Source organism: Hippocampus zosterae, chromosome 15, assembly GCF_025434085.1.
Source record: "Hippocampus zosterae strain Florida chromosome 15, ASM2543408v3, whole genome shotgun sequence".
Lineage (NCBI taxonomy): Eukaryota > Metazoa > Chordata > Actinopteri > Syngnathiformes > Syngnathidae > Hippocampus > Hippocampus zosterae.
In genome coordinates, this window is record NC_067465.1 from 2,745,762 (window position 1) to 2,768,408 (window position 22,647).

Below are 22,647 nucleotides of genomic sequence, written 5' to 3' on the forward strand. Positions count from 1 at the left end.
ATCGTAATCGGGAAAGGTCTCAATCTCTCAAGAACGAAATCTAAATTTTACAAGACGAAATCTTGGGAGACAAATAGTGGTGATGTTAGTGGAATAAAGTGATAAACTTATGAAGAAAAAAAACCTAGTGTTTGAGGTCTTGAAATGTTCTTCACCATCTTGTTTACATTAAAAGAAGGAGCCATAAAGTGTTTTGCCCCAGCCTCGATTCCTCTTTCTTTACAAAATAAACGTGTCGTGGGTCTGAACCTTGAGGGTGTTGGCTCTTGCGAGGCAGATGGATGCCAGAGCGGCTCAGTCGGCAGTCCCAGGCCGACGGACGGACGGCCAGCCAGCCATCCGTGCGTGCACGGACGAATGGACAGATGGATGGAGCCACTGGGGAGAGATGAAATGCACATTTGCTTGGTGGTAGGAAGTCAAGAGGTGAGAGACGAGGGAAAAAAAATACCAGTTGCGGCAAAGATGGGAGGCATCAGGAGGAGTTTTAAAAAAAAATGGAGGTCTGCGGAGAGAAAAGTGGATGCGCAAGAGAGAGACCATGTGGGGCAGAGAGAGAGAGAGCCTTGGGTGGTTTGTGTACGCACTACAAGGCGCTGTGATGGCAGATATCTGCGTAGCGCATGGTCATCTCAGACAGCTTATTTATCCAAGGCCTCCAGACCAGGCCTCGGACCTCCCTGAGTTTGTTAGGCTTGAAGGGGGCCCCTACCGCACAGCCCAATTCCTCACATTCCACTTGAGCTCCCATTTCCAGCTGCCTGTTTCCCTCTACCACTCAAACCCGGCCCGAGCCTGTCACGCCGTGTTCCACCAAGGCAAGGGGGAAGAAAAAAAACACCCCCCCCCCCCCCAAAAAAGTGCCCTTCTCGAAATGTGTGTTCCAGCTCCGTATGGGCTCCTCCATAGGAACAGATGAATGTGAGGGAGAATAAACGGTAAGGTTGACCTTTTTCACCGATTTCGTTCGGAAACTCGGCATTGGATGAAATTGGTGTGTTGAATTTCATCGATTTACTCATTTCAGCAAGTGGTTGCTCAAAATAAACCACAACACCACATAAGTTGTCTGCTAGCTTAAAACTTAACACAGTGTGCGACATGCCACAGACAGACTGACCAAACTAATATCAATGTTGATGGATATTTAAACACAGATTGTGTAGCAACACATATAGACAGACAATCTGATTCATGGAAAGCATATATATACTGTATATATATGTATGTATTCTTTATCCTCTGCAAAAAAATGAGATGACTGCAGTTTACAGTGCACCTTTGTTGTGAAACTCTTCTTCATGTATTATTTCTCTATTATCCTCCTCCCTTGGCAGCCAGAGGCGCCCACCACCAGGAGCACAACGTCAATCGTGATGCACATCCTCTTTATGAATGCCTGTGATTGGCTGGCAAGCCGTTCGGGTGTCCCTCACCGACTGCCCGATGACAGCTGGGATAGGCTCCAAAGATGATTTGAGGTATAGATGGAACAAATCACACTCGAAGCCACGGCGCAACTGTCGTCTATTTTTGTGGTTGTCGCTAGCCCTTACAGGTGTGATGTGTTTTAGCTTTCACCTGAGGTAAATGAGTTTTTTGGGGGGGGGTTGTTTTTTTAATCAGCCGTTTACGCAGGCCTCATGATCGCGATCCCTTATGCTCTATTGGTGCAAACGCCAGAAAAGCCAAGTCAGTGAGCGCGCATGGTCCATAAAGGTGCAGCTGTCAGTAGTGGATTGACGCTGCGGCACCAACACCTAAATCCACTTACTCCACATCAGCTTCCAATTGTTTTTAAGTCAAGCAAAGGGGCTCAAATTAGCACCAGCCGCCTGACAAATGTTCCCGTACAGCGACGCCGCTAGCCCCGCTAGCACGACCGCGTGCTATCATGACACGTTTGTTCACCTTCGTACTTTTTACTTGGCAAAACTACACTTCCAAGCTTTCCCCCCCCCCCCTCCTCTTTTTTTCTGAGGATTATAAATCAGTTTTGTCTGGGAACCTTCTTTCCAGGCTCATGTGAGCGCCTTTGTGAACTCATGAAATCATGCATGTCAAGACGTGGAACCGTTCCAAAGAGTCTCCTTCGATAAGCGTGTACCTCTGAACCAGGCAGCCACCTTTTTTTGGGGGGCGGGGGGGGGGGCTGGAGATAAGATACAGGCTATAAGTCTTGTGATGCTTTAATGTCAATACTTCTCGTAGACGCTTGTGTTAGCAAATTCATTTGATTTGGTGGGTTAATATAAGACGAGGGGGAATGCATAGTTGTCTTTGCGACATCCATCCATCTCGTTTTGCACATTTTTTTTTTCGCACAAAAATCGTCAGTCAAACGTTTCATATTATTGAGGTGCTAGGTTTGTCCTGCCTATCAAATCCGCAAAAAAAAAAAAGTATATTAGCTTTACACGCGTTCTAAGAGAGCCAGTGTGAGCGCAACTGAGCTGTGTCTGCCATCTAGTGGTGAATGCTGATATTACGACTTAAAACTAAGCTAGCCCCCTGCATACTCGTGGTTCGGTACCCGTGGTTTCACATATTCACATTTTTTATTTTTTATTTTTGTCATAGAGAACAATAACACGGAATAACATCCAAACAGGAAAGCTACACAAACACTGCAAGTTAAAACGGACTTCAACACGTCAGTGCGTGCAAAATTGAACGAAAAGGAGTAATATAGGGAGCCCGAACCAAGAATAACTCGGAATAAGTACACTACAAGGGAGCTCAAAGTGGGAATAATGCACTTTAACTGGGATGATGCATGCAAACGGGGAATAATGTGTACAAGCATGCAGTCAGCAGGCAAGCGTGCGTGTGCGAGCTTTATTGAAAGAGTTCCTCTCTCTCTCTCTCTCTCTCGCTCTCTCGCCCCTTCCCTCCCTCCCTTCCCCTTCCCCTCCCAGCTCAGGCAGCAGCAGCCTGGGTGGTCTCTCTCTCTCCCTCTCTCGCTCTCTCTCTCTCGCACCCCACTTTGGTGAGCTGTTGCTTAGCAGCTAATAATAGGCGATGTTTGCAAAGTAATTTGCCTCTTCCTCGGCCAATGGGAGCCGCGGCACTTTTCCATCAAAGCTCCCTTTTCAGGATTTGCGGAGAGGCGAGCTCGTCCAAATGTTGCCGCAGCGCGATCGGAGCTAGACGTGACGCGCGACCACCAGCAAGACCGCCGCTACAACTACTAGCAGTACTATCGGAGCTTCTGTTAATATTATTATTTTTATTTTATTTTTTTATTTTTTGCATGTGCCTGTTTTTATAGCAGCTCCGCGATCGAATGACGACAGAAGGATCTTTACGTATTTGGGCGCATAATGTTGGGATGGAGTTTGGCGACTCGTTCGGCTCCACGGAAGACTAGCGGGACACTTTCTTCCAACTCGTCGGCGCCGGACGCGCTCCTCTCCCATGTCGGATTACTGCGGCGCTCTGTGAAATCGCAGCCGCTTTGTGTGTCGCTTCGCCCCCCAAGCCTCTTCGGACCATGGCCTCGGATAGCGGGGTGCCAGGGGCCGGCGTCTTCGGGGACTTACCCCCGAGCTTCGCGCGCTCCCGGCCGGCCGCCGACGCCGACGCGCTCCGGAGACCGGGCGGTTACTGCCACGCCGCTTTCGCACTTAAACGCATCTCAAAGGTGATCACCCAGGATTTGATTCTCAATTTTGTTGTTTTTGGGGCTGGTGGGTTTTATTGTATTATTTTTTTTTATGGGGGTGGGGGGGTATGTCGTCTTTTGCTGGGGGTCCCGAGCCCACTTCCAAAAAGTCTTATGTGGATGACGAGGTTTGGCTTTTTAGCGTACTGAGTGTTTAATTGCTTCAAGATTAACTTCAGTGAAATTATGGTATGGAATTTTGTTTCTGAGGGGGATTATTTGTTAGTGTTTTGGGAGTGTGCGGTCCTTAACTGGGGGTCCCAAAACCAACTCTGTGGGAGCCAATCTGCAAGAAGGCTCATGTAAGGATGCATCACACTTGGACGGACTTTTAAATTATATTAATATATATAAAAAAAATTTGGGGGGGGTTGATTTTCGGGTATAATCTTTTACTGGGGGTCCCAAAATCCACTTCCAACAAGTCTCGTGACGATATACCAAGGAGTCAAACCATAATGCTCTCAAATTCACTCGACTTGCGCGATTTTGTGAACAAGTTGGACGATTCAATCCCTCAAAGAAATCTAAAATGAAAAACTTGTATTGCTTGTTGAAGGGTTGCCTCGAATTCCCCCGTTTCGTGTTTGGTGATCATGTCACACATCCCGTGCGTATGCTTCTGGCTTGAGGCAGCCCCTCCGAGCAGCACGGTGGGCTCCGCCAGGCTCTTGTTTGGAAATGCGGTGGGTCCTGTGAAGGAATTCACTGATTGAGTTTGATCTGACAAAGCATCTTTTCGGACCGCCCCGGTGCTTGGATGTGTTTCAGCTCCGAAGAGCGGGGGGAGGCGCGGGGGGTGTCGAGAAGTGGGGGGGGGGGGACACAGCGGTGACACTTGCCGCGCTCGAAAGCGAAATTTCGAGCAAAATATGATCTAGCGAGATAGATGAGTTGCAGGCTTGTTTTGAACATGCACAAAAAGTTAGAAACTGGCTTGGTTAACGTGGAACGTTCGTGACTTCCAGTGTGTGTTAATTCAAGCCATTTGGAGGCCTGATGTTGGCCTCCGACTCGGCGTTAATTGCGTTGCGTCATGGGAGATCCTGCCTCAGCTTTGGACCCGCTTCATGCGATGGATGAAAGTTGCGGGTTGCTCCTTAAACTCTGCAGACTACACATGTTGTAAAATCGTGTGGAGAGTCGCCCTCGATGGAACCGCAAATGTCGAATATTGATGCACTGTGATTGGCTGGTAACCAATTCAGGATGTGCCCCGCCTCTCGCCCAAAGTCAGCTGAGATAGACTCCGGCAGACCCGCGATGAGGATAAGCGGCGTTGAAAATGGATGGATGATATAACAATGCTAGCGATGTAATGCTAACAGCAAAAACATCTCGCCAGAAGCTGAGTTGCGCTTTTGATCGGAAATGATCGGCTTATCAGCAAGCATCGAGAAGCCCGACAACCAACTCGGGGGTTCCAGTTGCGTCGTTGATAAGGACCGAGATGGTCCGTTTCTCAGTGCAAGTAAACGGCTCGTAAATAAGCTGCGGCGCCATTGGTCTTGTCGTTGGTACGGGCCCAGACTCAGCCGTCCGTCGGGGACCCCTCACCTCAGTTGCTTGCGACGTCTCGGCCCTGACCTAAAAAATCGCCTCTTCATATGATGCAACGGTCACTGCCTGTTGGGGAGGATCGGTTTTACGGCGGGTTTTGAACGCGATTCAAGGAATTGCGGGAAGCTCTTGAATCTGGCTCATGGTTGACGGGTATCCGTCGTCATACTGACTGTCTTTTCCCCTCCTCTTCCATTCCAGGGGAAGACGGTAGGTCAGAAAGCTCCCCTGTGGCTCCGCGCCAGGTTCCAGGCCCTCCTGTTCTCTCTGGGCTGTCACATCCAGAGGCACTGCGGGAAGGTGCTTTTTATTGGACTCTTGGTGTTCGGGGCCCTCTCGGTGGGACTCCGAGTGGCCGCCATCGAAACGGACATCGAGCAGCTCTGGGTGGAAGGTGAGTTGAACGAAAGAATGGAGGCCGCCGTGCTTCTCGGGTTGCTTTATTGGTCTGCGAGCCGTTTGGCGTTTGTCCTAATGAGTGTCAATTGGGGATGTCGAGGTCATGGCGCATCAGCTTGTGTTCTCTCGCTTTATTGGGGCCGTACTTTTGGTATCGCGTTGACAGATTGTGTGTCCGTTTGGTGAAAATTGCAGGGAGGTCCTTGGTTTACGACAAAGTTCCATTACTACGGTGGTGATGTAAGCCCGAACTACTAACCAGACGCCAATGCGGTTGTAAAGTCACGATTACGGTAAATAGCTAAAGCACGTCAATATAAACATATTAAAACAATCATACTAATAGCGGTAAATTACTTGGGTGACTGAACATGCTTTCCTAAACCGTGTCATGATTTATTCTTACGCCGCCGCGCAAGGTACTTCATCGCGTTCGTAACCTTGAGACATCGTAAGTCAGACTGCTAGCTAGTTGCGTTGCTATAGCATCGAACTGCCGAAGTTGACGTGTCTGCTAACTGTAGTTGCTCATTAATGATGACGATGCCATTCTGAAGTTTAAAAGTACAACACATACTTGTGAATAAAAACACTGTGAGGTCATATCTATAAAAGAATCAAAAAGAAAAACGGCAAGCTACGCTACGTTTCTTCTTGTGCTAGGTGACGGCGTATTCTTCCGCCACGCCCAAGTATAAACCTAGCCTACCGTAGCAAAACCCTAATTTTGGTAAACATTTGGAAGGTAAACACTTCTTTATATAAAACACTTAAATATATATACACTTAAAACACTTCAATATATAGCAATCTAATAAAAACAGGAAGTACTAAGCGCGTTAGCATGTGTGTCCATGTATTCTTAGCCTGTGCTATAGTCGCTCACGAACCAATCCTGACACGGCAGGAAAGTCATAGTTCTTGTAAAAATTTGATGAAATGGATTCATCAATCCTCGGGAATCTTTCCCCGTCGTGCTGAGAGCTCAGTGTCCGGTCTCGGTTTTGTGGATGGAGCTCAGCTTCCCGCAGCTGACATGAAGTTGGCACTTCTTGAGACAGCTAGCTAGTTGAGACTGAACCAACAATGCACTTTGTTGGGCCTCGGTTTGCATCAAGGCAGGATTTATCAACAGTCGGGACAATTATGTCGTTGGAATGATTCCATCTGCTCTGTTAGTACTCGGAGCTCATGTGTGAAGTGGCGAGTGATCATGTCGCACCTCACCCCCCCCCGCGCTATCTCCTATGCCGCCGCCGCCGCCGCTGGGTATTAGGTCAACGTTATCTCTGTAAGTTATTTATTTTATTTTATTTCAGGGGCAGAAGCAGCTTTATTTGAGTTTTCACACTGGCCAAAATTCCTTTTAACCCCCCCCCCCCCCACCCACCCTCCCAGGCTTTCAGTGCCACGGCTGATCCCTGCAGCAGATGGACTGTGTGAATGGTTAGCCATCTTTGAAAGTGGAGGGGAGTACTGGGAGGGTTTCGGACCCCTCCCTCCTCCACACACAGTCACCCCCCCCCACCCCCGCCTCCTCCTCCTCCTCCTCTACGGCTCCCTGTGTGGTCTCTAACTATTCTTGGATTCCATTCAACAAGAGGCGAGGCAGGCAGGCAGGCAGGCCCCCCCCCTCCCCACTTTAAACCACCGCCTCCTGCCCTACCTCCTCCTCCTCCTTCACGAGTAGAAAAAAAAAAATCTAAGTGAATGCAGCTGAAGTTTACCCACCTGTTTTGCACGCTCTAAAAGCGCCACAGCAGTTGGCGAATATAAACAGAGCCTATAGGGAGGGCCTTTTTCGGCCCACCATGTCAGCGTAGGACATGGGGGAGGGACAGGACCGCTGCCCTAAGTAGCACTTGCGCGCTCCTGATATCATAGTCGTTGAATTCGGACATTTTGAGCCTTATTTGACAAGATATATTCATTGTCAAGCAGCACAAAAGCAGTCACTGCTTCTCTTCCCTTTTCTGCTTGACTTACGTGTAAATGATTTCACATTAGCTCTTGAGCTAATTTGGCCGCGACATGGTTTTTAAAAGATATGTTTAGACATTTGGGTGCCAGTTGTTTTGGTGTGGGACTGAAGGAAGGAAAGGGGCAGTTTGGAGGGAGATTGCGGCAGTGTGTGTGTGTGGGGGGGGGGGGGGGGGTGGGGGGGCATCTGAAAAAAGGAATGCTGTGCCTTTAAGAGGCCGTGACCATGTTTCTAAAGTTTCTGCCTGCCTTGTTTCCACCAATAGCCCATTCACAAAGCTGCTCGGGGCCTCAATGGAGAGTAAAGTGGTTGTGGGACAAGGAGAGGTTAGTTCTCGCGCGCACAAAATACAAGTAAGCACTCACACGGTCGCACGCAAAACCGCGAGCCGAAAAGGACGCTGATGAGACGTTAAGATATCTCAATCGGAGGGTACAGATCATTTGGTTTTGTATTTTGGAAATTGGAAACCTATTGGAGGCATGTGTGACTGTGTCCTAAAAGCCGCAGCAGTAGGATAAACGTGTCGGGGGGCGGGGGGGGGGGGGGGGCCTTCCCTTGTGACAACTGCGATAATGTATACCCCCAAAAATTAATGGATTAAAATTTGTTGTCATCAAACGATGTGCCTCCACTTTGATTGTAAAAATATCTTCATCATTTTGAGTGTAATTGTACCTACAAATGAATCAAATCAAATATTTGCCAGATATTTCTAAGCATTTTCAAAGTCAAAATATCCAATAATTTCAATATATCATGAAATACAACATGGACTTACAAATATTATTTAAAAATACAATCCAGACAGTTTCGTATCAACATGTTATTTGTTTCATTTTTTTTTTCCATTTGAGTTTAAAAATAAAACAAAATGCGCCACATCTATTTCCAAAGACATGTAATGTTCTTTTTGCTGAAATTATGCAGATTAGGTAATATTAAAAATATGTTTGAAATTCAAAATAATCAATCAATAAATAAATAAATGCCCCTCAATGTTACGGAAATAAAATGGAGCATTTTGATCACAAAGTAGATGCCGTTTGAATAATTTGAATAGAATTGAACCGCTTTTCTTTTTCTTTTTTTTTTCCTTTTTGGGTGGCTACCGTGATATTTTGAGCTCCGTGTTGTGAGAAAATCGTATCACTTAAAATATCATCCCACTAAATGATGCCTTTGGAGCGTGCTCACGGAGGTGTCACGAAGGTTTCACCATCTCTTTGTTTGGTCAACTGTCCTCACGCTTCCACGCACCTTCGCACATTCATTTTTGTCGCCGTTCTGCGTACGCAGCCTGACTTGTGTGTCTTGAGATTGCGGCCTTCCCTTCCTCCTCCGGGAGCGTCTTTAGTCTTCACACGTTTTGTCTTCACACCACGAAACATTCTTATACCACCTGTGCGGTGGTATAAGAATGTTTAGTCTGATGAGGGATTTAACGACCGCAGAGAATATTATCACACATATTATCACACATACATCCCGCATATCTTGCAGATAAACGACATTTGCATACTGTAAACAAACGCGATCTCACTTTTAAGTGTGATAGTTGAGCTTGTCAACATGTGACCCAGCCAGTATTGTCCTTGTGTAGGGGAGTAAAAGGAGTGAGGGGGTGGGTGGGGGTGTCATAAAAAGAGATGCAGGAAGAGGAGAGTGATGGGAGTAGACACCCAGGAGGGGTGGGTGGGGGGGTTGAGACAGGAAGACTCGTAGTTTATGACTCGCTGACACTTTTTTGCCTTGCCTTGTCTCGTTTTTAAACATTACAACCCTGTCACTGGTGAGGTGTTTCTATTGAAAAAAAAATCTCGGGGGGGGGGGGGTAAAAAAAAAAATGAAATGGAGAGAAAAGACCTCTGTGTTTCTGTAAACAAATGCTTTCCTAGCCGAGTTTTAGGTGAGCCGTGACAGACGCGTTCAGTGATTCCAACTGTCCAAACACGAGCGCAGGCGAGAGAAGGCCAAAGCGGGTGCACCACATGTCCCATAAAGACGATGAGGGAAGTCGAATGGGGGGAGGAGGGCGGAGGGGGGGGGGGGGGGTGCTCAAGACCACAGCAATGTGCAGTATAGTAAATTTGCATCCAAACTAGGCTTCATGAGAGAAAAGAGAAAACGCACAAATGAGCTTTTGGGGGGGCGTAAACCCCCCCCCCCCCCCCCCCCCCCACACTTCTCAACAAACCACAGCAGGTAAATGCTACAATTCACGTGAGCGCACACACAGCGGCCCAGTTTGGACAGAGAAAGTCCTATGAAGCATTATTGGAGGTGAATAGTGCGCGTTGGGTGCCCCAGCTAGATAAATAAACTCCCAGCGCTCAGGGCCCGGCCGGGACCTCACTGGTAGAGAGAACAAACAAGAGCAGAGTCAACCTGGGTCACCTCCAAATATTTATTCCCCCCCCCCTTTTTTTTTTTTTACACTCCATCCTTCAGGCCGAGTCACGCGTTGCTTTTCTCAGCATCCCCCCCGACCCCTCCACACACACACACACACACACACACAGTCAGAACAGGACAACCCTTCAAATAAACATCACATCACAAAACTTTATTTAACATGACAAGTTTGTCTAATTGCACTCTACTTTCCTTTATGGATGATGAAGACTAATTGGATGACAAAAATCAATTATGATGTCAAGACTCGGGCAGCAACAATTCATTTAACATAATAATCATCCATTTCCGGAGCCTATCCCGGCTGTCTTCGGGAAGTCAGCGGGGGGGTGGGGGGGGGGACACCCTGAACCGGTTGCCAGCCATTTTAAAGCTATACACACTCAAAGTCACGCGTAATACGCTAGAATGTGAGGACGCCAAGTGGATAAAAATGATACCGAATGCGAAATCGGTTTTTAATCTGATGACTCAATGCATCGGATGCGTAATCGGTAGAATATTTAATTTGGAACGTTTCTCCGTGATTGTTTTGAAACACTTCTGATACTCAATTTGAATGAATATCAAGTTTTATAAAGGATCGTCGGAGATAGGCACTCAGAAATAACGACAAGACACTTCTGGCTACCAACAATAGGCACTTTATTGGTCCCACACAGAAATGATAACACAGTTCAAACAAGTTGTATGAAGCTAAAGATGATATACTCTTAACGTATGCCATTAGGGTGGAGAGCCAACACCCTCAGCAGAGTGAGCTTCAATACGAGCTGGGCGTTCGTACGCTAACCCACAGCAGACTCTACTGAGGAGCATCGCTCCCCTCCTTTTATCCTCTAAAGTGTGTGCATCGGGAGGGGTGAGTGGCCATTCTCATCCCTCCCTACGCCACACTGTTTGTTGTGTAACCAAGTGGCATTGATCACAATCAAGTTTTGACAATTCAAGCAAAGCAGACTATGAAGTCGTCAAAGCAGGCTTCAGAGTCCATCTCTGAAATTGCTTAGGCAAGCAAGTCACCAAGTCATGCAATCATCTCAAAGCAGTTTTTCACTGAGAAGATATACATTGATTAAAGAAAACATCACAAAATATCTTAATATACCAGCGATTCAACGGAATCTCAGATGGCCGTCAGCACATAACCAAAGAGAATAAAAGTAGCGCATCTGCGTCACGGTTCTGGGTTCGAATCTCAGCTCCAGCCTTCCTCCTGTGGAGTTTGCTTGCGTCATTAGAAAATGAATAGCTGGAATTATGATAACAAGGTTTTGGACTCCTCGGTCCAAGCGACGTAGATGATGTGTGTGTCTGTCTACATAGACGCCTTTAGACAGCAAAGTAGTCGAGGCTGAATTTATAGCATGTGTGCTGGTTGCGGCCAAGTCGTTCAGTCTGACCACCAAGTGCAGACAGTTGACAGAATTGAAAAACGATGAGTCGATTATGCCCTAATATTAGGCCCGAAGTCAAATAGAAAAAGGCTGTTGTTCACCTGCGACCCTGAACAGGAATAAGCGTCATTGAAAATGCACGTACACACAATTACTATTTTTGGGGACTGGAAGCTTTTAGGGAGGCTGTGGCCCTCCGATGGAGGATTCTTTGAAAAGCTCCAAATTGAACACAGAAAAAGCGGCATCGTGAAATCTCAATCAATATGGGGGGGGGGGGGGGGGGGTGTCCACCCTTTTTCTTTCTTGGGCCGAGCAACCAACGCTTTTGTCTTTGCTGCGCAGAGCATAAAATGACACCAGTCACCTTTGATTTTGCACTATATCTCTCTATCCTTACATCGTAGTCGTATAAAACTGGATATAAGACTGGATTCTGCCTTGGTACTTATAAGGGAAGGAGTTGGCGAGGGGTGGGGGTGAGGAGGGGGGGGGGGGGGGTTGGATAAAAAGAGGGAAAAGAAAGAAATGATTCCCGGGCTCAATAAATTCATTTCTGCTTTCAATGAGACCAGCAACGTGGAAAAATTTTGCCTTTCAGGCCGGGATGAATGTATGTTTCAACCGCACATTAAGCAGTATTAGCGGTCAGTGGAGTGTCTAATGTGACTATTTTTCACAGTGGCCAACACTGGCCGCGATTAGCATAATTAGGAGAGGCAAGCCTATACATATGGAAATGGAAAGTGCCTAAATGCCAGCCCCCGGTGGAAATTTATGTGTGGTGGCTAACACCGCTGGCACATCTGAATAGAATGTAAGTGAAACAGATTTTGTTGTTGTTGTTGTTTTTGTTGTTGCTTTCTCTGTTTTTCGACTGGAAGCGGCTCACTGTCGCATTTCTTTTTGTGGTAATTGTACAACTTTTATTTTTATCTAACAATGGCTTCGTATAAAAAAAAAAAGCTTGCACTGTATTTCTATAGGTAAGATAGCAAAGTGCCAGCTTGTCTTTTTTTTTTTTGCAGCCCCTCCCACCCTCCCATTACCACTCCCACAGTCGAGTCTGGCATTGTTTTACAGGCTGGGAACGTTTTGGTCCATTTGCTTTTTGTTGTGATGGAAGAGGGAAGAAGAAGAAGGAAAAAAAAAATGCTGCCGCTTTATTTTATTCTGCTGTTTGTTGGGAAACATCTGAAAGAAATTGAAGGGTTGACTGACAACAAAAGGGTGGTGCATTGGGAGTGGAGCGACACTCTGTAGGGCCCGCTCATCTGCTGCTAAGGATGTGTGGGGCAGCCTGGACCGGGTTCCAGGTTCCTGGTTCTAGTCTGGTCCAAAGGTGACCAATGGGAAAACGGGTTTGAGATGGCAAAAAATTAGACTTCCATTCAGCCTGTAATCCATTTTCTATTGTTCTTGCCCCTCATTCAGGGTCAGGGGTGAGCTGTTGTCTAGCCCAGTTGACTTTGGGCACAAAGGTGTGTATACTCTGGACTTGGGGTAAGGGGGGGGGGGGGGGGGGCGGGGTCACCATGCAGGCCCAGAGTGGACCGAAATAGGGATACTTAATTTCTTTTCACGTACTGTATATGTAGCAGATTTTACACACCTCTGATTGGCTGGATTGGATCGAGAGATATTTTGCATTTTCTGTCAGAATTTGCCGATTGATCGATGATGTCATTGATTGGATCCGCAACATAAGACATGACAGCAAACACAATTTGAGTCACTGCAGGGGACGTCCTGTGCTGCCATCATTAATAATCCATAGTTTCTCATCATATTTTGTTTTTTTTTCAACATTTACAAATAATTTGGGGGTTTCAGTGTGGGAGGGGCGGGGTCGCAAGTGCTTTATGGCCCTAAAAATACGATATACGCAAATTATTCGTGAACCAGACCGGTCCACAAAAAAAAAGCCCTCCTCTTCTCGGGTCTTCCTCCATAACAGCGTGGGGCCTTTCAGAAGCCCCCCACCACCCCCCCTAATCCAGCTAATCTACCACACTGATCTTTGAAGGTGGCCTAGCCTGACCCGGGCCTGTACGCCACCAGAAGACAACGGAATAGAATAAATTGCATCTGCCTTTTATATATGTATATATTTCCTTCAGTTTGGGAAATCTAAGCTTTCAGGGGGGGGGTACGGAAGGCTCACGACGTGAGGAAGTGAAACAACAATTTACAACGGGCCACACATGTTCATCCATACGTTAGGTCTGTATGCCTCAAAGTCATGAAGTCATGTCAGGGCTTGTTTTGACATTTCTCATCACCCTCCTCAGTGTTGTAACTCTCTGGTAGAGACGGTGAAAGACTGACGATATCATTCCAAGGCAGGTTATATGGCTTTTTTTTTTTCTTTTTTTAAATTAATCTTTAACCGCGCCGCCGACCACCGACAAACAGTTGAACTCCCACTTGGGCCTTAAAACCCCCCCAGTCTCCTCACTCAAAGGTGTTTTTGCGCTTTAATAGCCTCTGAGGAGAACATTTTCCAAGAAATGGTCTCTTTAAGGTTGTGGTCCATGGGTTGAGGGAGGCGGGGTGTAGGTGGGGGGTGTGGGGGGGGCACCACGGTGAAGACAGACGAGAGGAGACTCAAAGAAAAGACAAGTGGTCCATCTGGGGCCGAGCAGGAGTGAGCAAGCGTGGTGGTTTGTGAAGTTGAGGTGTTTGGGGCAGGACCAGGGGAAAGACAGAGAGAGAGAGAGAAGGAAAGAGGGAGGCGGATCGGGGCCGCCTGGGTGGTCCAGATGGGAGGAACGAGACACAAATAGCTATAATTTACTTCAGGAGGCCTGTAATTACAGAGCCAGAGTCTCTCTCTCGCCGAAGCCACCCAGTTCCTGTTGTGATCAAAACCCCGACGTTGTAGAGGTTAACATGTGAAACGTCAAAAAAGGTTTTAACAGATGTCAGTGGAAGAGGTTCCACTTTGTCTTGGGAGGTAGCCATAGGTCTCGGTCGCCGTTTGAATCTTTTGCTTTGGCGTTCATTAATTGCATCATGAAGCAATTGAGGCGTAAATATTGCTTCAATCGTAGTTTTCTGTAGAGAGAAGTGAAATCTTTTAAGATCGTCTGTTCGATCTTCACAATGACGCAACTTCTCCTCGGTGACGTTATTCTGCTCCGTGTAAGATTGCCGTGGAAATAGAAGTTCAGAACAATCGGAGGTGAGTCTCCTGCATCGTTCAAAAGGAATATTTATTCAGATTGGGGCTCATTTGGGCAGATTCCCTAAAATACAATACAAGCCCTGCCTTGTATTTGCTCAAAATGGCGGCTTAAAAACCAACATGTTCAACTTCCTGTATATTCCCGGCCACTGGTCTGCGAAGCATTTTTCTGTGTCCCGTTGCGATGGGCATGTTTGCCCCGTTTCATGTTGATCGGTGAGAGTGGTTGATTTAATTATTATTTTTTCCTTCAAAGGGGCACTCCTCAGGGGTCATTTTTGGGACCCCTACAATTTTAACCAGAATCCACATATCTGAAAAAAAATTGAGGTTTTTGAGCATTAAATTAACGCCTCCAGCCCCCCCGCCCGCAAAAAACGCATCAGACATATTATAAATGATTTCACGACGGCCTTCACACCACCAAAACGAGGCAATTTCAATGATAATACAAGGATTAATAATAGATCCAGTTCTCCCTGTGTGAGCGCCAATTAGACCAAATGTGATCTGTGAGGAAATGACCTAAACTTTCACTGTTGCCGTTCTCTCCAAATGAAAACATCTATGTCAACATTGGGAGGAATGTCCATTTGGGGGGGGTGTAGGGGATGCACGGAGCTCGACTCCAGCGACTGCAAATAAACGCGGTGATGCGATATCCTCCAGCCCCTGCTCGCACCGAAGGTAATTAAAGCCTTGAAAGTGCGGCATAGGAATATTGGAACGTACTCCCCTTCCCTGAGGTCCAACTTGATCTCACACGTTCCTCATTGTTTGTTTTTTCTTTTGCTCTCCATCAAATTACAGGCGGCATGGGGGAGGTGCGCGGCACACTGTTGTACAGTCAGCCCTCGTTTATTGTACAGACCCGTTCCTGGTGAAAATTAGCAATGTAGAGAAACCAAATCTGAATTCATAGTGAGACATAAACATAAGGGCGGCCCGGTAGCCCAGTGGTTAGCACGTCGGCTTCACAGTGCAGAGGTACCGGGTTCGATTCCAGCTCCGGCCTCCCTGTGTGGAGTTTGCATGTTCTCCCCGGGCCTGCGTGGGTTTTCTCCGGGTGCTCCGGTTTCCTCCCACATTCCAAAAATATGCATGGAAGGCTGATTGAACACTCTAAATTGTCCCTAGGTGTGAGTGTGAGTGCGAATGGTTGTTCGTTTCTGTGTGCCCTGCGATTGGCTGGCAACCGATTCAGGGTGTCCCCCGCCTACTGCCCGGAGACGGCTGGGATCGGCTCCAGCACCCCCGCGACCCTAGTGAGGATCTAGCGGCTCGGAAGATGAATGAATGACATAAACATAAAAAAACACAGCAGACAACTACTGTATACTCATCGGCTCAACGTGGTACTACCGTGAAGGGCGCGCTACCCTCACTTGCTTAAAACCGTGGCCCACTATTGCAACGAGTTAAGCGATACATGCCCCGGGATTGAATGCAAAGCCGTGAAAGTGACTGCAAGAGTGACAAGAGTTAGAATTAAGGAGGAGCTACTTTTTTTTTTCTTTTTTTTCCCACATTGCCCTCCTCTCCTCAATCTCCTCCCGGCATTGTCATGTAGCGGGACAACGAGAGAGAGAGAGAGAGACGGGGGCAGACGGGCCCTCTGTGATCCGGCGCGGCATGTTTCATGTCCACTTGGCACAGGCACAGATCCCCCCCCCCCGGCTGGCAAACTCTTTTCAGGGCAACCTCCTGTAATTAGGAGGCTGGAGCGTATATAGCGCACACACACACACACACACAGCATTCCTCTTCCCCTCTTTCATCCCCTTGCTCGTCTCACTCCCCTCTTCATCGGTGTCTCTCTGACACGGCGTCTTTAATCAAATCTATTTACTTGGGTTTTTTTTTTTTGCCTTAATGTCTTTCATCCTCAACTTCTGTGGGTAGCAGTCTACAGTATGCAAGCTTTGAGGGGCACCCATTGGAGTACCTTCTTTTTACAGCTGACACACACACACACACACGCTATCGGTATTGACCCGATTATTCCAAATTATGGAATACTCGCGGATGGTGCCGATACCAGCCACCGATACTGATGGCAAGAAAAGCCTGGTACCAAGTAAGTCCCCCATGGACAGTAGCTGGCGCTACACTGCGGCAATTTGACATATCGGCTAATCACCGCGTGTCAGAAAGAAAAGGTTTTTTGCTCACAATTACCTTTAATTGGGTTAATTGAAACTTTAGGTCTCAAAAGTACGAGTGGTATTGGTACTCTGTATCTGTGAACACAGATATTCTGTGTACCCCATATTTTGGAATATCCATCCATCCATCCATCTTCTACCACGGGGCAACAGCTTTAACAGGGAAGCCCAGACTTCCCTCTCCCTAGCTACTTCTTCCAGCTCTCCCCGGGGGGATCCCGAGGCGTTCCCAGGCCAGCTGGGTGACATAGTCTCTCCAGCGTGTCCTGGGTCTTCCTCGGGGTCTCCTCCCGGTGGGACATGCCCGGAACACCTCACCAGGGAGGCGTTCAGGAGGCATCCGAATCAGATGCCCAAGCCACCTCATCTGGCTCCTCTGGATGTGGAGGAGAATATACTGCCCGGACCAGTCCAGAGTGTACCCTGCCTCTCGCTTGAAGTGAGCTGGAAAAAAACTCCCATCACACCTTTGACCCGAATGAGCAATAAGCGGTACAGAAAATGGATTGGTGGATGTTTTGGGGACTTTTTTTTTTTAATCATAATTAATTGGAAGTTTAGTTTTTAGCTTCTGCAGATTCCTCATTGTAGATGAACATTGGATAAAGACAAATGTTTTTTCATGTATTTGAAGTAGACGGTTGTATCTGCCAGGCTGAGTGGGAAGGTGAAGAGAAGCAGGTGATTGGGGGGGGGGGGGGGGACTTTTCTTCTTTTTTATTTAATTTTTTTAAACGGGGCACATCTGTTTGGCAGAGGAAGCCAATGTGAAGCTGCGTTAGTCATTTCTCTTGGCCAGACGCTGCCTTGTGTGAAGTGCCTTCAAAACCAACACTGGCGAGTGCCAAGGGCGTTGCTCCACATTCACGTGTGTGTGTGTGTGTGTGTGTTCATGTGCAAAATATATGAACACGCTTTTGTCCAAAAGGGGCAAATGTGTAACATTGATGGATGCCCACAGTGAAGGGCAAATCCAAAAGACAAACTGTTGATTTAAAGGATCCTTTTTTTTTTTTTTTTTTTAAAGCTGGTAGCCGGGTGAGCCAGGAGCTTCGCTACACCAGGGAGAAGCAAGGCGAGGAGTCCATATTTACCTCACAGATGCTCATCCAGACCCCCAAAGAAGAGGGCACCAACATACTTACCCAGGAGGCATTGCTGGTGCACATGGAAGCCGCGCTGTCTGCCAGCAAGGTGCAGGTGTCACTGTTTGGAAAGTAAGCAGAGAGAGCTTTGTGAGCGTCGATCTTTTGTTTTCTTTGATGAAAGTTGATTTCATTTGTTTCCGTTTGCTTTCCTAGGTCGTGGGATCTCAACAAAATCTGCTACAAATCTGGAGTCCCCATCATTGAAAATGTCATGATCGAAAGGGTAATTTTCGGCGTACTTTCTGGATGTTTTTGTTCATTTGATTATTTCCTTTTACGTGTGTACTTACGTAACGCTTGCTCTTTTCCTCATTTCACAGATGATTGACAAACTGTTCCCTTGTATGATAATCACCCCGTTGGACTGTTTTTGGGAAGGGGCCAAGCTACAGGGAGGCTCCGCCTATTTACCGTAAGTGTTGGGATGGTCAAGCCCCTCATGTTTTAAAACTGGTTCCGTTTGTCATAGACAGTTATTGCCTGAATAATACACTCGAGAGAAAGGATCTATTTTTTTGGGGGGGGGGGGGCCACTCATTTACATTAATGAGTGGCATCAGCGGATGAAGCCTTTTTTAATCAACGCGACAGATAAGACGGCGACGTGCGCGTTTCTCTGTAATTTTTCTGTTGCACATTTACAACAATGAGCAGCTAACACGACCGAACATTTTAACTAACGCAAACGAACAATTACTCTGCCGAAGTTTGCTCTTGAAAGCTTTCACGACGGCGGCGGTCAGCAATACTCTTAATTTTTAATTTATTTATTTATTTATTTTGTAATTTTGGGATGAATTTTTATACATGCATTGATATACATGACGGGCGGCCCGTTAGTCCAGTGGTTAGCACGTCGGCTTCACAGTGCAGAGGTACCGGGTTCGATTCCAGCTCCGGCCTCCCGGTGTGGAGTTTGCATGTTCTCCCCGGGCCTGCGTGGGTTTTCTCCGGGTGCTCCGGTTTCCTCCCACATTCCAAAAATATGCATGGCAGGCTGATTGAACACTCTAAATTGTCCCTAGGTGTGAGTGTGAGCGTGGATGGTTGTTCGTCTATGTGTGCCCTGCGATTGGCTGGCAACCGATTCAGGGTGTCCCCCGCCTACTGCCCGGAGACGGCTGGGATGGGCTCCAGCACCCCCCGCGACCCTCGTGAGGATCAAGCAGCTCGGAAGATGAATGAATGGATGAATGATATACATGATATTAGTTTGCCACATTAGGCAGCTTCTGGAGATGTCATTGTGGACTTTTGGAGGGTAGAAGGGGTGTGGGGGGGGCGTTGTTCATAACTTTTACCACACACTGGATGGAAAACTACAGTCAGTGGGTGCCATCGCTGACAGCGGCGGTCAGCAATACAGTTTTTTTTTTTTTTTTTTAAGGGCCGGGGGTTGTTGTAGTTTTGGGGGTATCCTGACAGGGAAATTCAAAAAGAGAAAACGAGGCGGGCGAGGGAGAGATGGTGGGCCGGGTAGAAGAGAAGGGAGGGCGGGGTGGCGGTGGCAAGGGAGCCCTTTGGGTCAGACAATGGTAAGCATTCTTTCAGTTTACGAGTGAGTGTCCATCAGTGCAGGGGCCCCGGCGGAGAGGGAGGGGGGGGGGGGCGTTAGGGTTGGGAGTTGGCGGTGCCCCGGCTTTGTCAGCTCGCGGCTAACACTCGCCATTCTCATGGTAATGCCCCCCGCGCTCCCAGCTCCCCAAGTTGTCCGACAAATAAAATGGGCCGCATTCAAACCTCGAGTCCCTCGAGAAAGACACACACAGAGGCAACAAGACGGTTAACAGTGGAGTCTGGGGTCTATTTTTTTTTTTCTTCTCCAAAAGTTCTTCCAAAGCCACAAGTGATATTTCAATTGAGAGGCTTCATTTATAAAAGAGCACTATAGGGCTGAGCTTTCTTTGCAAATTTGTTTATGTTCCCCGTCAAGGGCCAACATTGTTATGTGTTGCCCCCACTCGGCTCCTGAGGGCCAACCGCTCTGAATGTGCCCGCTTTCTGCTTTCGCGGCATCTGTCGTTATTTAATTATTTAGTTGTTATTAATTGGCTTTTTGTAAGGGGGAGGATTTGAGGAGGTGGAGCACGGCTTCGGTGGGGGGGGGGGGTCACGTGAGCTAAACCCCCCCCCCAAAAAAAAAAGTAGAGAGAGAAACAAGACCAAAAAAAAAAAACCCACAAAAACAAAAATGGGCCATGCTAGGTTCAGTCATTGAGTATGTTGAATCACTTTTCACGCTCGTTTTGTTTGGCTGTTCGGCACAAATTGCACCGAGACAGAATGCGGATGGACCACAAGTCCGCACCGAGGTCCAATCGTCCATCCAAAATGTTCAATGGCAACTCTCTGGCACATTAGGTAACAAAACAATATCTTTACAGTACAACTGCCACACAAAGTGGCAGAACTGAATGATTGAAAAATGGATGAGCATTTTATTTTGAAGGAGACCAAATATGGGCATGGTGAAAATATAAAAAAAAAAATTGTACACCGGATGAAAATAGAAACAAGATTTTTTAAAAAAATTAAAGCAAATGGCAACTACACGTTACGTTCAGGATCTGAACTGAACCTTTGACTGTATTTTGACCTCGCCGCACATAAGGTGAAACATATCAAGATGTTGGCGAGGCCGACGTAATTGTTATGACTCGGTGCAGGGCAGTGGAGGAATGGAAGCCACCATGCCTCCCCCCCTGGGCATTGTGGCGGTGTGAAATGGGATAATAAAGGCCATTTCATCCTGTATCTGCCGAGAGGGGGGGGGGGGGGGCACTGAAAGACTTTTTCCTTAAACAGAGCGCACAAAGCGTTTTGGCTTTATAGCTCTTCGGGATGTGTTTGGGTTTGCCGTTGACGCTCGGCGGTTTGTTCCCGCAGGGGTATGCCAGACATCCAGTGGATGAATCTGGATCCGGTCAAGCTCATGGAGGAACTGAGTCAGTTCACGTCCCTGGAAGGATTTAAGGAGATGTTGGACAAAGCCCAGGTGGGATTTCGCTTGGACTTGTAAATAACGCCATGACTGGTTCCGTGCGTTGACTCTTTCTGTGGCCATTTTTTTTTACAGGTGGGCCACGCCTACATGAACCGGCCTTGTCTGGACCCGTCGGATCCCGACTGCCCTCTGAGTGCTCCCAACAAAGAACAATTAGAAGTATGGATGCGCCCCCCCCCCCCCCACCGCCCCCCCCCCCCCCCTCCCCAGTCGGCCGTCCAAGTGGCTCACCGTGTTTCTTTGCGCCTTATAGTCTCCCGACATCGCCGGACGCCTCCAAGGCGGTTGCCACGGTTTTAGCAGGAAGTTTATGCACTGGCAGGAGGAGCTGATCCTGGGAGGGCGTGTGAAGAACACCCAGAACGCTCTGATGAGGTAAGCTTGGCTTCCTGCTTCTCAAAGTTGTTATTTTTCGGCAGCCGTGCCGTAATAATCGTCGAGGGCGCACGCTTCCAATGTCTCCGAACCGAGTAGGATCCTGCTGCGGCGTGTAATGCCCTCGCAGGCGGGCAAGGAGAGCCACGGTAGATGATTTCCATTGCCGTTGGGCAACATTGACGCCACTCTCTCTTTTCGTTTGTCATTACTTTGACACGGTCCGGTCTTAAAAAGCGCGCCGACTGCGTTGAGTCCGGGCCCAGAACGCGACCCACGCAGGCCCGTAGAGCGGGAGCCGTGAATGAAATTATTCCCCGTTGCGTTCGCCAGAAAGTCACAGATTTGATTTACGATCGTTTTCTCGACGCTTGTGCCAAGAAAACCTTTATTCATTCATTCATTCATTCATCTTCCAAGCCGCTTGATCCTCACTAGGGTCGCGGGGGGTGCTGGAGCCTATCCCAGCTGTCTTCGGGCAGTAGGCGGGGGACACCCTGAATCGGTTGCCAGCCAATCGCAGGGCACACAGAAACGAACAACCTTTTGCACTCACACTCCCACCTAGGGACAATTTAGAGTGTTCAATCAGCCTGCCACGCATGTTTTTGGAATGTGGGAGGAAACCGGAGCACCCGGAGAAAACCCACGCAGGCCCGGGGAGAACATGCAAACTCCACACAGGGAGGCCGGAGCTGGAATCGAACCCGGTACCTCTGCACTGTGAAGCCGACGTGCTAACCACTGGATACCGGGCCGCCCCGAAAACCTTTATTTTTATTTTTATTTTTTGTCATCCAAGATGGCCGCCCAGACGGCCGCGGACTGACCAGATAACACTCGCTCCTGCTTTTCAAGTAGCGCTTGGAAACTTGGGGAACAATCGCGCGGCCGAATTCAACGCCTGGTGCTCTTTTGATTTCATTCGGGGGTTTTTTTTCCCCCCCCCCCATGCAGCGCGGAGGCTCTTCAAAGCATGTTCCTGTTGATGAGCCCCAAGCAGCTGTACGAGCACTTTAAAGACGACTACGAGATCCACGACATCAACTGGAATGAAGAAAAGGCGACGGCCATCTTGGAGTCGTGGCAACGCAAGTTTGTGGAGGTAAAGATTTTGCTTCAACTTTTTTTTTTTTTCAATCCTGGAGGTACCACTGCGACTCCAAGCAAATGACCGTTTAGTTTTTATTCATTTTAGGCCGGCGTGTGTGTGGGTGTGGGGGGGGTACACTTCAAACCACAGTAGCGTTCATGTAAACGCTTTGCCTCACTGCAGTCAATGAAGAGATATTTCCATGTTCTTACGCACACTCTCACTCGTGTTGGAATTTTGTCCGCTTCCTTGTAAGCAA

General features: G+C 47.8%; 1 protein-coding gene across 1 annotated transcript in view; it reads left to right on the forward strand.

Moving 5' to 3' along the window:
- The first annotated feature begins 2,991 nt into the window (after nt 1-2,991).
- Nucleotides 2,992-22,647, forward strand: part of ptch2 (patched 2) — a 52,073-nt gene continuing 32,417 nt past the window's right edge. The window contains exons 1-9 of the mRNA XM_052087257.1: nt 2,992-3,643; nt 5,426-5,618; nt 17,796-17,985; nt 18,070-18,139; nt 18,237-18,328; nt 20,803-20,911; nt 20,993-21,079; nt 21,174-21,295; nt 22,253-22,400. Of these exons, the coding sequence (XP_051943217.1) occupies nt 3,494-3,643; nt 5,426-5,618; nt 17,796-17,985; nt 18,070-18,139; nt 18,237-18,328; nt 20,803-20,911; nt 20,993-21,079; nt 21,174-21,295; nt 22,253-22,400 (1,161 nt within the window). The 5' untranslated portion in view covers nt 2,992-3,493. The remainder of the gene's footprint in view (nt 3,644-5,425; nt 5,619-17,795; nt 17,986-18,069; nt 18,140-18,236; nt 18,329-20,802; nt 20,912-20,992; nt 21,080-21,173; nt 21,296-22,252; nt 22,401-22,647) is intronic.